Source organism: Bufo bufo, chromosome 4, assembly GCF_905171765.1.
Source record: "Bufo bufo chromosome 4, aBufBuf1.1, whole genome shotgun sequence".
Classification (NCBI taxonomy): domain Eukaryota; kingdom Metazoa; phylum Chordata; class Amphibia; order Anura; family Bufonidae; genus Bufo; species Bufo bufo.
This window is the reverse complement of record NC_053392.1, coordinates 579,448,691-579,463,785: the sequence shown is the minus strand read 5'-3', so window position 1 is coordinate 579,463,785 and position 15,095 is coordinate 579,448,691. Positions and strand designations below refer to the sequence as shown.

Sequence of the window (15,095 nt, the reverse complement as noted above, 5' to 3'; positions counted from 1 at the left end):
TTCTAGCGGTGCTAGCACAGAAATGAATGGGGTAGCAGAGTAAACTGGCACATATGCCGCATGCACGACCCCAGAAACTAAAAAAAGACGTTCTACTGTGTGGGGGCAGCCGTAAGGAGACGTTCTACTGTGTGGGGGCAGCCACAAGGAGACGTTCTACTGTGTGGGGGCAGCCACAAGGAGACGTTCTACTGTGTGTGGGGCAGCCACAAGGAGACGTTCTACTGTGTGGGGGCAGCCACAAGGAGACGTTCTACTGTGTGGGGGCAGCCACAAGGAGACGTTCTACTGTGTGTGGGGCAGCCACAAGGAGACGTTCTACTGTGTGGGGGCAGCCACAAGGAGACGTTCTACTGTGTGTGGGGCAGCCACAAGGAGACGTTCTACTGTGTGGGGGCAGCCACAAGGAGACGTTCTACTGTGTGGGGGCAGCCACAAGGAGACGTTCTACTGTGTGGGGGCAGCCACAAGGAGACGTTCTACTGTGTGGGGGCAGCCACAAGGAGACGTTCTACTGTGTGGGGGCAGCCACAAGGAGACGTTCTACTGTGTGGGGGCAGCCACAAGGAGACGTTCTACTGTGTGGGGGCAGCCACAAGGAGACGTTCTACTGTGTGGGGGCAGCCACAAGGAGACGTTCTACTGTGTGGGGGCAGCCACAAGGAGACGTTCTACTGTGTGGGGGCAGCCACAAGGAGACGTTCTACTGTGTGGGGGCAGCCACAAGGAGACGTTCTACTGTGTGGGGGCAGCCACAAGGAGACGTTCTACTGTGTGGGGGCAGCCACAAGGAGACGTTCTACTGTGTGGGGGCAGCCACAAGGAGACGTTCTACTGTGTGGGGGCAGCCACAAGGAGACGTTCTACTGTGTGGGGGCAGCCACAAGGAGACGTTCTACTGTGTGGGGGCAGCCACAAGGAGACGTTCTACTGTGTGGGGGCAGCCACAAGGAGACGTTCTACTGTGTGGGGGCAGCCACAAGGAGACGTTCTACTGTGTGGGGGCAGCCACAAGGAGACGTTCTACTGTGTGGGGGCAGCCACAAGGAGACGTTCTACTGTGTGGGGGCAGCCACAAGGAGACGTTCTACTGTGTGGGGGCAGCCACAAGGAGACGTTCTACTGTGTGAACAAGTTTTGACCCCCCCCCAGTATAATAATGTCATGTTGCTCATGTATGGAGGCCTCATTATTCCCTAATGCCTGCTATTATAGATCAGTGTGCAGACTGCAGCCAGGAAGGAAGGACCAGGCCGCAGAAGACAGACAGACAGACAGACAGAGGACCTTTATGTATGACACCTGGGCTGTTTCTATTCTATGTTTAAGGTCTCGTCTCTCTCACTCCTCGCAGGCCAAACTCTGAGTTGGAGACTCTTCCCGCCTGGCTGTTGTGCTCGCCTCTGCTGTTATCCAACTCCAACGTTGGTGGACGGAGACATGAATATGGGGAGCTAGGAAGAGCCGGGGCAGCCTCTGCAGGCAGTAATATGGTTGGGAGTACTGTTATGCAGGGGCCAGCGGACACAGATTTAGAAGCTGTCAGCGCAAATGTGACTGCTTCTATGACGTCACAAAATACCACGGTTATTAGGAAACAGCAATATCGCCATATCGCTGTTATTCAATACTGCGGTATATCGCTGACACAGGTTTACCGCTCAACTCTAGGTCGAGCATGCTCAGTGTGTTGCTATCAATTCTCTAGCTAAATGTCTTGTGAAACAAAGGGCGTGTCAGTGTGCTGGAGATCACTGAGGAGAGGGGGCGTGACCGGACTGTGATATCAGGCAGCCAATCAATAAACATCAACATTCACAGCAGGAAAGCTAGGGATTGTGGGGATTGTCGTTTTTGAAGTTTTATGAAGGAAGATCAGGCGCCATGACACTGTCTGTTGCAGGCTCACCCAGGAGCCAGACAAATGGATTGCAAGGTAAATTGAAGCTCTGGTTATATGTATAGGTGTAGGTTCTGGTTGGATCACAGCTTGCAGCCTTAATGCAGTTTTTCAAAAATTAAGTTACTTTACCGGAATACTCCTTTAAGTAAAAAAGAGAAGTCCTGTTGATGTAATAGCCTGTATCGAAGTGTTGATCGTTGATTCAACTTTTTAGTCTGAAGTTTTGTCAAGATTTCAGCTGCATTAATGGACTGTGTAAGTGATATGTATTTGTTGGAAATACACGACCATATTGCCTGCAGTTCCAGCTAGGAAAGCTTACTGAATTTCATAATTTAGGCTGGATTTACACAGGGCTTTTTTAGCCATTTTCCTGGCTGCAGCGGGGACATCCCATGAAAACCAGGTCTCTGTGCAGCCAATGACTGGCCTGAGCAGTATACAGCAGGTGACTGCTTAGATCACTTATTGGCTGCAGCGGTGATGTGGTCTGCACGGGACATCACTGCTGCAGCCCAGAAAACAAAGGCGGAGAGAAATGGAGTACAGCGCAAGAAGAGGGGGGAGGGGGGGAACTGTGCGACTTCTTTTGTTATTTTATCACACTTCTGTCACCTCAAACTCACATATAAATCCACCTGCCATGGTAAATGTGCACGTGTCAGCACATTCTAACGCTTGCTTTCATATCGATCCATTCCCGTAATTCACAGAAATGAGCCTTTTAATAAAATGCAAATTAGCCCCTTGGTGCAATGCGGGTTGTTGACTTTGCGCCTCATTGCACCCAGATGCTCTGCTCATTCTCTTCCAGGCCAAGCCCCCACCACTAGAACGGAAAGGGCCAGACAATGCGGATGTACTCCTGTCTGGCCCTGAACTCTCGCTGCAGTGCATTTGGCGCACGCACACACTACATGCCTGGAATTCAGGGCCAAACGTGAGAACATCTTTACTGCCTGGCCCTGTCAGTCAAGGAGGTGGAGGCGTGGCCTGGGCGAGAATAAGCGGAGCCTTGTTCCACCAAATTAGCATATGATTAAAAGGCCGATTTCTCTGGACCGGGTTAATGGATTGAGATAGGAGCAAGTGCAATAGAATCGGCAATGGAGTTATATGAAGGTATGAGGTGACACATTCCCTTTAATTTGGACAACCCCTTCAAAGGAGCTAATTGTTAAAGACAAAAAGGCTGAAAATGGCCTAAAATGACCCCCCCCCCCAAACGACCACACAAAACAGCACTCATCTCTTTACTCACCCAGCAATTTAGTGTAGAGGCTCCACAATTTACTGGAATAATAGCACGGCACATATATTTTCTTACTTTAGGACACAGCTGTTTATTTTTGAGGAACTAGTCACTGCCATCTTTTTGTGTTCAAGCATGTTATTGAGGGCTTGCTTATGTACTGTATTTTTCGCTTCAGAAGACGCACCCCCCCTAAAAGAAGGGGGGGGGGAAGGTGGTGCGTTTTATAAAAAAAAAAAAACATTAATGAGCGCTTCCATTATGGAAGCGCTCACTAGTATGCATTAGGTGCAGGGAGTGGGTGGAAAGCTGCCGGTACTCACCCTCCCTTGTGTTCTTCTCTGAGGCTGCACTGCAATGAAGGTCCTGACCCTGTACAGCGCCAGGACGTAGTGCGCGCACTATGATCCGACTCAGCAAGCAGTAAGGTGACAGTGCAGCGCTGGCCGGAGAAGACAAGGGAGCACGACTGGAGGAGTGTTTGTGAAACCTGGAAAGGAGCAGTGGAGCAGGAGAGTAAGGTAAGTGAAGTTCTTTATTTAATCTCTGATCCAAGGTCTGATGGGGGTCTAGCATTGAAGTCTGATGGGGGTCTGTCATGGAGGTTTGATGGGGGGGTCTGATTTAAGTTCTGATATATGGGTGTGAACTGAGTATGATTTTTTATTTTTTTTTCCTCCTCTAAAACCTGGGGGTGCGTCTTATCAGGTGCGTCTTATAAAGCAAAAAATGCAGTCATTTCTACATTTCATCCACTGTGTCTGAATATGCCCTAGAACAGACACATAAAAAGAGCCACATCCCTTAAATGTATCTGTCATTACTTCTTGTGTCACTTTATTACTTACAAAACCATGAAAAGTCACTCACCACTATAACAGATTTTGCTTGATCACAGCTTTGGAAACTTCCATAAAGCACAGATCGCCGTCCCTAAAGACAAAATATTTTTCGTATTTATTTTATTTTTTGTGGCCACAATATATTCCTGCTAAACGTGAAATGTGTGAAGAAAACCAAGTACTCACATCTCGATCCACAGTTGTTGCAAAACTAATGGCTTCCTTCTGGCTACAATTCACAGCTTTCTGCAGGGTGTAGATAACCTGCTCATAGGTATGGACTTCATCATTAAAAAGCATGCAGTAATAATTGTCTTCTTTCTCCCTGTAGCAGACCGAAAACAATATATTACTGTACATAGTGCCGAATTGCTGCATTTATAACTATTATAACAAATTATACATTCGATGCCACCGTCAAATTGAAATAAGTGGAAATGGAATTCTTGAAAACACCAGCAAAGTCGCCGACTCGTGCTGCCGGGCACTCGCCGCGTAGGGGAACCGCAGCACAGAAGGGGGCGCGTCAGCTATAATGTCATACATAGCCTGGATGTTTTTGTTTTTTTCCCCCCTCACAATTTATGGGGATCTTTATTCATCTTCTAGCAAAGAAAAACCTTCATTTGACACTTGATGCATTGGCTCTGAGCAGGAATAAGAACTGACTTTTCATTACACATTTAATTAGCGCTCCACTTAAAGGATAACCGTCATATTTTTAATTATTTTTTTGCTAAAGTGTAGGGCAAGTGATAGGTAACAATTTTGCAATAGACTTTATTTAGCCAAAACGTTTATTTTTGGTAGAAAACTGGGGCTGAATTGGCCCTTAGCAGCACTCTTCAAATGAGCGTTGCTAAGGGCCATCCGTCTCCTATTAGCAAAGGGGAGACGGGCTGTGCAGACGCTGTGCTTCAGCCTCCCGTGCTTCCCTGGGAGACAGAAGGCTGGGCACAGGAGTCTTAGTAGTTTAAATTACATTTATATTCCCCCTTTCTATGCAATCTTCTAATGCTCCCTTACATTCACTGACCTGCGATCCTTGTGATAATAATTCATGAAGCAGCCGCCGGAAGTAGAAGCACTGTGCGCAGAGAGCCGGCTGCTGCTTCATGAATTATTATCACAGGGATCGCAGGTCAGTCAATGTAACGGAGCATTAGATTGCATAGAAAGGGGGAATATAAATGTAATTTAAACTACTAAGACTCCTGTGCCCAGCCTTCTGGCTCCCAGGGAAGCACGGGAGGCTGAAGCACAGCGTCTGCACAGCCAGTCTTTTCTAATGGACGGATGGCCCTTAGCAACGCTCATTTGAAGAGTGCTGCTAAGGGCCATTTCATCCCCAGTTTTCTACCAAAAATAAACGTTTTGGCTAAATTGTTACCCATCACTTGCCCTACACTTTAGCAAAAATAATAATAATAATATGACAGTTATCCTTTAATATTCAGTTCTCTAAATAAAATATAGTAATCTGCTTCTACACTTTACACATATATTATTGCTGAGGTAGCCAGTGGCAGTATATGGTATACAAATGGCTTGACCACAATTTCTTAACAAACAATCCATCTGAGATCAAAAATATTTCTGTTAATTCAAACCCTTAAACCACCCTTAACCCAACCTATTTGCGATGTGTCTCTTGGGGTACGGGACTTGCTTTGAAGAGGAACAGAGTTCAAGGAGTTATCAAATACAGTGCTCCCCATAATTATGCATACCCTTGGCAGACCAAGGAGGACGCCACTTCTCCAGATAAGGAACACAAAAGCTTGCTTGGCCTTTGCAAAAGCTCATCTGGGACAAAGAAGACGACTTCTGGTCTTCTGTGTTATGGTCAGATGAAACAAAAATTTAATCGTTTGGTCACAATGAGGTTTCCTTCATTTGGCGTAACAAAGGAGAAGCCTTCAACCCAAAGAACACCATCCCCACTGTCAAACATGGTGGTGGGAACCTAATGCTTTGGGGGTGTTCTTCAGCCAATAGACCAGGGAACCTAATCACAGTAAACGGCACCATGAAAAAAGCGCAATACATGAGGATTCTCAACGACAACATCAGGCAGTCTGCAGAGAAACTTGGCCTTGGGCACCAGTGGACATTTCACCATGACAATGACCCAAAACACACAGCAAAAGTGGTGAAGAAATGGCTAGCAGACAACATTAACGTTTTGGAGTGGCCCAGCCAGAGTCCAGACTTGAATCCAATTGAGAATCTGTGGAGGGAGCTAAAGATCAGGGTGATGGCAAGAAGAGCCTCCGACCTGAAAGATTTGGAGCTCATTGCTAAAGATGAATGGGCAAAAATAACTGTGGAGACATGCAAAAAGCTGGTCTGCAATTATAGGAAGCGTTTGATTGCTGTAATAGCCAATAAAGGCTTTTCTATTGATTATTGAGAAGGGTATGAATAATTTTGGACTGGACACTTTTTGCTCAAATGTAAAAAAAAGCTGAGAAGTGTTTTTTCCCCACAATAATGATTCTTGTACATCGTCTTATTATCTTTTGGGAGACATCTGTCATTTCCCGTCAAGAAATTACTTGCTGGTTGAATAAAAGTCAAAATTTGCCAGGGGTATGAATAATTATGGGCAGCACTGTACACCTATGGTACCTAGTCCTCCCAGGTTGACCATATCCTCTTCCATTTTTCCCCCAATAGCTCTTTGTTTGTATAGGTTTTTTTTCATACCCCTTAATTCTGGTGAGAAGTACCCTAGAATCCTTAGTACAGTTCATTATGGAGGTATCATTTAATATGCAAAGCCTGGATGTTAGAAGGAAACGCAGTGCTACAGCCTTTTCATTTTCAGGATTGTGCGGGTCACAGTGGTCGAACCCCCGCGATCATAAAGAGATGGTATAATGATATGCCATTACTTTATAAGAGGGAAGAACTCTTTTAAAGTGTTCTTCCAGATATAAATGAAAAATCATACTTCAGTCAGATTGGAAATTATGAAGGGGGGGTCATTGCTCAAAGACCAGCTTTTTACACCAATCGTTGATAGCCCCTTGTGCCGCCAGAGGAAGCGGATAATTTTTGACGAGGCACGGGCCTAGTTATAAATTAGGCACACCTCTGCGACAAGAGTAAACACTACTCCCAACTGGAGTAGTTGTTTCCAAGCGTTAATGTTAGTACATTTTTCGCGGCTTAGGTCTCGGCCTCCGTCACTCCTAAAAGTGCACGGCGCAAAAATGCCCATGGGACAAAATATTGTTACAGAGGCTTGTGAAAGTCGCAAGATGGGTCAAGACTTTTTTTTTGTACACCAAAAACTGGTGTGGTGCCAACAGTAAATGACCTCCTATGAGTTTTCCTTTCATATGCGCTCTGGTATGGAACAGCCTGCTATGCCCTACATAAGTCAATACTTACGTATGCTCCAATCCTGGAGGCAGCTCATTTTCCTTTTCCCATGTGAGTATGTCCACTGTGTATTGAAACATGATAGCAAAAATGTTGTACGCCCGTGCCACCATATCATCTGACAAGTTAATAAGAGGATCCTGGAAGGAAAAAAAAGGAAAGCGCAAACAAAATATTATCAAAGTGTAATAGAGTTTGAGTGATAAATGTTCCAGGAGATTAGATGCATATAAAAGAACGATAAATAATGGAAATACAGTACCATGAAGTTAAATACAATGAAGCTGGTTTGGGAGAACAGATAGGGAGCTGAGTTGGGGGGGAAGGGGGGGGTGTAAACTGACGGACTACCGTAGGACGTCCATCATATGAAAAAATGATTTCTTGAGCAGAACAACCCCTTAAATGTACATAAAAAACACGCAGTGCAAAGTAAAGGGGTAGTGTCTTCCAAAAATAGACATTTATGACATATCCATTGGATGCAGCTGCCACTAGAGGGAGTTAAAGACATTCATACAACTTCAACTGAACTCGATGGTAAATTCGACTTTGGTAACGTACTCTGAAAACTATGCAAGAAGTCTGTACTGCAAAAAGTGCAACCGTACCCTGCGTATTCTGGCACATGTGGGACTGGTTTGTTTTAGGCCTTAGGTTACGTGAACCTTCGGGGGACATTTGTTTTTATAATTGCATTTACTCATTTTGGACTTTATTAAAAATGTTCAGCTATTTCTGAGAAGACGGGGTTAAAATCAGTCTGTTTGCAAGCTGTTCCTTGAAACCAGTCATCTGATGGCTCATGTGTAGCTCTTATATGATCTCTTATTATTTGATCCATATTCTAAGTTTGATAAGAACTGAGCTATAATGAGTGTTGAAGAGGACAGGAGATCAGAGGTAAGAGCTACACGAGCCATCAGTTGACAGGATTCAAAGAAAACAGAGTGACAGCTTGCAAATAGACAGATTTTTAACCGCTGCAGCTCAGAAATGGCTGAACATTTTTAATGAACACCAATTAGAAAAATGATTTTTCGCCCAAAATAAGGAAAATGCATTAGACAAATTTCTCCGAAGGTGACCTTTAAAGGTGCAAAGCAATTATTTTGCTTTTTACAATTGAATTCCAAGTTATAACTTTTCCATTGGTAAAGCTGCATGACTTTTTGCTTTTTCTGAAAGACCAGTTGCATTTTTCAATGCCACCATTCTGATGTTCATATACTTTATTGATGAGCATTTAGTCATTGTATTGTTGAGGGGAGGGTGCAAATGGTATGAAGTGTTAAGGGGTTAATATAAATAGTTTTTATGGATTTTTTGAGAAAGCTTGAGCCAGTACCATTTTTCTCTACTCTTGAACAACTGTCAGTTTCTAAGTGTAACCCAAGCCTGAACAATGCCACGACAATAGAGGGGTACAGATATGCCACAAAGCACCGACAGATAAAGATCCCACTTCTGGGACCTGCACCTATCAGGAGAATTGGTTCCCCTAATATTGCTCCCAAAGTCTATGCACAGTCTAGAAGTATGAAACCCACTTGATGTGCACACTATGGTGGTAAAGCAAAGACCACAAAGTAACGAATCAGCAGCGAATCATGACATGCCGTCCTTACCTCAGTTTCATTTTCAGAAATGTTAAGGCCATGCTTCTGGCAGTAGGGTCCTTCTTTCCATGCTTCAGCATCTCCACAGTCACAGAAGCCTCCTCCTCCTGATGTGGTCATCTGAGACATAAGGGAACCAAGTCTACATCAGAATTGCGCAAATTGAGAGACAAAAATTGTAAAGCGGCGCTGTGGCCCCTTTAAATTGAGTCTGTCACCAGCAAAATGAGTTTTAAACCAAGCATGCCGCTTTGCAGTGTTCGCTTACCTGATTAAACGCTATCTTTCGGTATTTAATCAGTGGCTGCACTGTTGACAAATCTACCTTTTAATGGGTATGCAGATAAGCTGGTAAGTGCACCGAGAGCATGCCCAACCCCCTCTTTCCTCACTAAACCTAGGTAATACATAAAAACAAACCACTTCTGCCTCCCTCGTCCTCTCCGTTGATTCCATTTTGCTCTTCATTACAAGGAACATGGAGAAATATATATATATATATATATATATATATATATAAAGAAATCGTCTTCATGTGTCCCAGGAGCTTAGCCAGGCCTCCCTCCCCTGTTTCTGTTTCTGGCTGTAAGACAACTGGCTGCACCAGAAGCCTCCCCCACTCTCCGCCCTGTCTACAGGAGGGGAAAACACACTGTTATATCTCCTAGATAGCCCACTCCACACACAGTTATACCTCTAGTTGCCCCCACACCTTACAGTTATGATCCCTTAGATGCCCCCTTAAGGACGGAGAAAAAGTTGAAAGCGCGTCATGCAAGCGTCCGGAGAACAGGCAATTATGGTCCGCCACTTGAGTACCCCGCTGTAGACTGAAACAATGGGGGAGGGGGCAAGAATATCTCCTGTTTACTTGTACGGCTCATTTCTAGGTTTAGTGTTGTTCACGACCTAATCGATGGCCTGTCCTGTGGCCGTGTCCCTTTGCAGTACCAGCCGCCAAGCCGCACCCTTATAGAATAAAATACAAAGCTACTAACCCTGTATCGGTGCTCTCTGTGGGCACTTCCCAGGAAACACTCCATGCACAAGACGCATGTTGGATCCACTGCACAATCTCTGTCAAGAAACAAAAAAAAACAAGCAATAAGTATACAACACAACATCAATACAACTAACAGGAAAAGTATATACTCCCCTGATGGCAAGAAAGCCATACAATAATTAAAGGGGAATCCCCAGAAACTTACTGCATACTTACACGACTCACATCGGTCTCCCCGACCCCTGTCTTTACGGCTGTGGAGGCCGCCATATCCATGAATGGGAAAGAGAAACACCAAGCATGTTCACCCGTATCTGTGACCCCCAAAGAAAAGAATGGAGAGGGCCGAATACAAGCACAGCCGCCTCTCCATCCATTCTCGGCTGCCACCTTACCAGGATGTGTGTCCTCCTGGCCTCCATTGGGCCAGTATACCATGTGGTTCACTTTTTTTTTAATTTTTTTTTAACCTTGTGGCACGTAAATGATATCTGGCACTGTATATCTAAACAATGGCGTAGGACGGAGCCTTCCAGCCGAGGTGTACAAAGGTGAACAGATTGCCAAGGTCACTGTATCCTGCACTGCCGGACCCCCATTCACTGTAACATATACTGATCAATATCACATGTACGTGTCAGCTTGCCGCACTACACAAATACTGAGCGGTATGTCGACGGATTGAGTTGTCAAGTATCACAGAAACATAGAAGAAAAAGACTGCATGGTCCATCAAGCCTGCCCTTATAGCATTCCTCACCTTAGGACAGACGTGTGTTTATCAGGCAGGTTTAACTTCACTTAGGCTACATGCACACGACCGTATGTGTTTTGCGGTCCGCAAAAAAACAAAACAAAAAAAAAAAGGGATGACATCCGTAGGCCATCTGTTTTTTTTGGGGGGGATTCATTGTAACAATGCCTAAAACGGACAAGAATAGGACATGTTCTATTTCTTTTGCGGGGCTATGGAATGGACACACTGATTGCGGAACCACCGAAATGAACGGGTCTGCATCCTATCCGCAAAAAAAAATGGAACGGACACCGAAACAAAATACGTTCGTGTGCATGTAGCCTTACTGTCGGTTTCCCAACCACCTCTGCTGGCAGGTTGTTTCAAGACTCAACTACTCTTTCGGTGTAAAAATATTTCCTGACATTGGCTCTTAAAGCCAGATCTCAATAGACGTAATTTTGGAGGCTGCTATTTTCTCAAGCTGATCGGGGCCAGATAAGGTGAGAATGGCATAAATATATATGTGACGGGAAGCTACGCTCGCTCTTCACACCAAACTGTAAATTAGGTCATAGTTAAAGCCTGCTTTGAGTCGACTTCCTGTTTGCCGGCAAACAAGCCTTAACGATCAACAAAAAAAAAAATATAATTACAAGGGGGTGGGGAGTGTTGTCTGTAAAACAATTAGGACAAGCCTTATATCACTGTTCAGCTCCACTAAGGCTGCCCATACATCTCTATCTCAACTCCCCAATACACATGCATGCTCAGCTCATCCCAGCATGCAAGTATCCTGAAAGGGGAGAGGGGGAGAAAGCCACTGCCAGTCTCTGGCTTCTCGCCCTGAGAAACAAAGGATCCTCATCTCAAATGAAATCTACCACTGAGAGTGTGTCACGGGGCCTCATACGCCTTACGTGGTCGTCAGGTTCGGCCTACGTTTATTTAATGTGTGTGGCCAGCTTTAGGCTGGGGCTACAGATCTGTGACCGGCATCTATTTCCAGATGATTCAGCAGCAATAGCTTTGGTATTGGGACGGCCTGACTGTCCCACTGAAACAAGGATTGGGCATTTCCGATATTAACCCTGTGCTCCAACAGGTGATAAGTGATGCCAGAGCCGACAACCACTTATCCCGTCTATACCATGGCAATAAAGATGCATGAGCAGCCAACCCAGGCGTGCACGTTTATGGGGGAGATGTGGATAGACAGCTGAAATGTCAACCATAAGGATACGTCCACCAGCGACATAGAAATTAACTGCAAATCTGCCGCAAAATGGGTAACATGCAGATTTTGCTGCAGATTTTACCCATCTACATCAAAAAGGGTCAAATCCATGGTAAAAATGTGCAACGCATGGACCGGATTTGCCCAAATCTACGTTGCTGCTATTGTAATATGCTGAAAATATTTCAGCACAGAAAATTGGCAGCATTTCCGTCTCATGTCAACATATCCTAAGGGTGGTTTCAGACACAAACACCACTGCAGTTTTTTTTTTTTAACCAAAGCCATGAATGGATTCAAAAGAAAAATCAAATATAAAGGAAGGACCTATAGGATTCTCCAACCTCTGGAACCCCCACCGATCCTGAGAAGGAACAGGGAGCAGCACTGTGTCCCCTTTTATGTTTTCCCTCCACAGCAGCAATCCCGGCCGTATAGCTGTGCAGTGCTGAACACCGTGGCCCCTGTACTCGGGGTACTAAGGCTCACTTGGGAATATTCCTTGAAAGACCATTATACAGACAGCCCAAAGACTACACTGACCACCATGCCAGTAATGATTCATTTCCCCCATGGTGGTGCTTCAGGGGAAGTTAACACATGCTTCTCTGCTGTGATAGTTGGGGGGTCCCAGCAGCAGGATGCCCTATAATCACCTTTAGCAATTACCTTTGCATGAAAAGGAGATTTTCAAATAAAAATAAATTCCCATCATGGACATTGGGGGAATATCAGGGGGACAGCTATACTTAGAACAGAGCCCGCGGAGTGCTGGAGGGGGCACCACACATGTGCGGCCACCCTCTATTCATTTCAATGGGACTGCCGAAAATAGCTGAGAGCTGGCTGCCCCATAGAAATGAATTTTAATGGAACTTCTGCACTCCCATACGTGGTGTGCCCCCCGGAACCTTGCAAGCTCTAAGTATAGGTGCGGGTCCCAGAGGTGTACCTATCCGACATTGGGGGCATGTCCTAGCCATTATCTGCTGTAGACATTCTGATGGTTGCCAAAAACAAAAATGTACTTTTTGGTATATCAAGTTATAGTCCTTGGGAAAAGTATGGAATCCCAGGTTTCTACATCCATGTAAACCCACCTGCAGGAATATGTTGGTTCTCCCACTTTGAACACGCGGCCGCAGAGCTGGGACGGTTTGCTTGCTTGTTCCAGCTTCTGCATGCCAATGGCAGGATCCTCCCCGCACAGATACCACTCCAGTGCCCCCAGCAGTGTGTGCTGTGCCAACATCTCCTCGTGATCTGTGACCGGATCCGCTTGTCTGCAGTAGATTTTGGGGACATAGTAGGCCAGGTGCTGGTAGACTTCTTTGGGAAGATCCGTTGCTTGGAGCCATTTCTATTTAAAAGCAAAGAAAACCCACAGTTATATCTTCATGCTGAAGGTGTGAACCCTCTTTTAACCCTTTTACCAATCATCCCAAATACTGCTTTCGATGAGCAAAGTAAAGTGTAAAGGGGTATCCCCATCAGGATATTTATGGTATATCAATAGGACACGCTATGACTATCTGATAGGAGCAGGTCCCATAAGTGCTGGAAAACACATTGCACATGCGTGGCGATCTAAAGAATTAGTCACCGCTACGAGACTTGTAAAAATAGCTAAGCCAGTGCTCGCCTATCACAGCAAAGAACGGAGAAAGTCGTGCAAGCGCAATGTGCTCTCCATTCAGTGGGCCCCTGTCCTTCCATAGTCGGGCCCACACCTATTTGGGATATTATGGCATATACTAGATATATACTATAGATAAACTACCGGTATCAATACATGTCCAGATAGGAATTTCCCTTGTTTAATATCCCCCACCAATAAAAACTATGTGCTGGCACCTAACGGTCAGACCCACCTACAAGCGAACAGATGACAATTATACTGGTACAGCCAAGAAAATGCCTGCCTGCACTTAAAAGGGTTTTCCGACATTTTAATACTGATGACCTATCTTCAGTAACTGATTGGTGGGGGTGCGACACCCGGGACCCCCACCGATCAGATGTTTCAGAAGTCGCCAGAGCTGTGAGTGCTGCCGCTGACTTCTTGCAGCTTACCAAGCGCAGCGCAATACGTTGTATAATATCATATGACTCCATTTTCGAGGCAATTTTTTTTTACTGCGTTTGCCACATAACAATTATGCCTAAGTGTCCATTCACACGTCTGTATGTGTTTTGAGGATCCGCAAAACACGGACACCGGCAATGTGCGTTCTGCATTTTGCTGAACGCACATCGCCGGCATTCTTATAGAAAATGCCTTTTCTTGTCCGCAATTGCGGACAAGAATAGGACATGTTCTATTTTTTTGCGGAATGGAAGTGCGAATCCGAAAATGAGGATGCGGACAGCACATTCCGGCCCCATTGAAAATGAATGGATCCGCACCTGTTCCGCAAAATTACGGAACAGATGCAGACCCATTTTGCGGATGTGTGAATGGACCCTTAGGGCTGTGATGGCTAACCTCCGGCACTCCAGCTGTGGTAAAACATCCCAAGATGCACACTTGCTTGGCTATTCTCAGAACTGCATAGAAACAAATGGAGCGTGCTGGGAGTTGTAGTTTCTCCACAGCTGGCGTGCCGAAGGTGAGCCATCGCTGTTCTGTGCTTAGTATCGCAGCTCAGGCCCATTAACTTCTATGAGGCTGAGCTATGCCTAGGCCACGTGACCTATGAACGTGTCGTCACTGGTCTAGGAAAACCTGGAGAAGGACACGGCTCTCTCAGGAGTGTCAGGGCCTTCTGAAACAGCTGATCGGCGAGAGTCCCGGGCGTCGGACCCCACCGATCACATAATGATGACCTATCCTGAGGATAGGTCATCAGTATTAAAATGTCGGAAAACCCCTTTAAAAGCTATTTAAAGCAATTTTTATTTTTTTATTATTACAGTTCATTCATTTTGGGCTAAAAAAAATTCAGTTGGTCTTTATTAAAATTTTTCAACAATTTTTGCCCTACATGGTTACTCTTCAGTCTATCTGCACATTTATATACAGAGTATCTTACACGTTCACACTGAACCTTCAGGTTGCTTTTCCGACAGCTGGATGTACAGTCCTTATCTCTGTGCTCCCGATAGCTTATTAA

The 15,095-nt window shown here is 45.3% G+C and overlaps 1 protein-coding gene across 1 annotated transcript in view; it reads right to left on the bottom strand.

The window, feature by feature from the left end:
• UBR2 (ubiquitin protein ligase E3 component n-recognin 2) overlaps nt 1–15,095 on the bottom strand; it is a 141,507-nt gene that overhangs the window by 110,955 nt on the left and 15,457 nt on the right. The window contains 6 exon segments of the mRNA XM_040430376.1: nt 4,026–4,088; nt 4,184–4,322; nt 7,397–7,527; nt 9,016–9,126; nt 10,005–10,083; nt 13,083–13,342. Of these exon segments, the coding sequence (XP_040286310.1) occupies nt 4,026–4,088; nt 4,184–4,322; nt 7,397–7,527; nt 9,016–9,126; nt 10,005–10,083; nt 13,083–13,342 (783 nt within the window).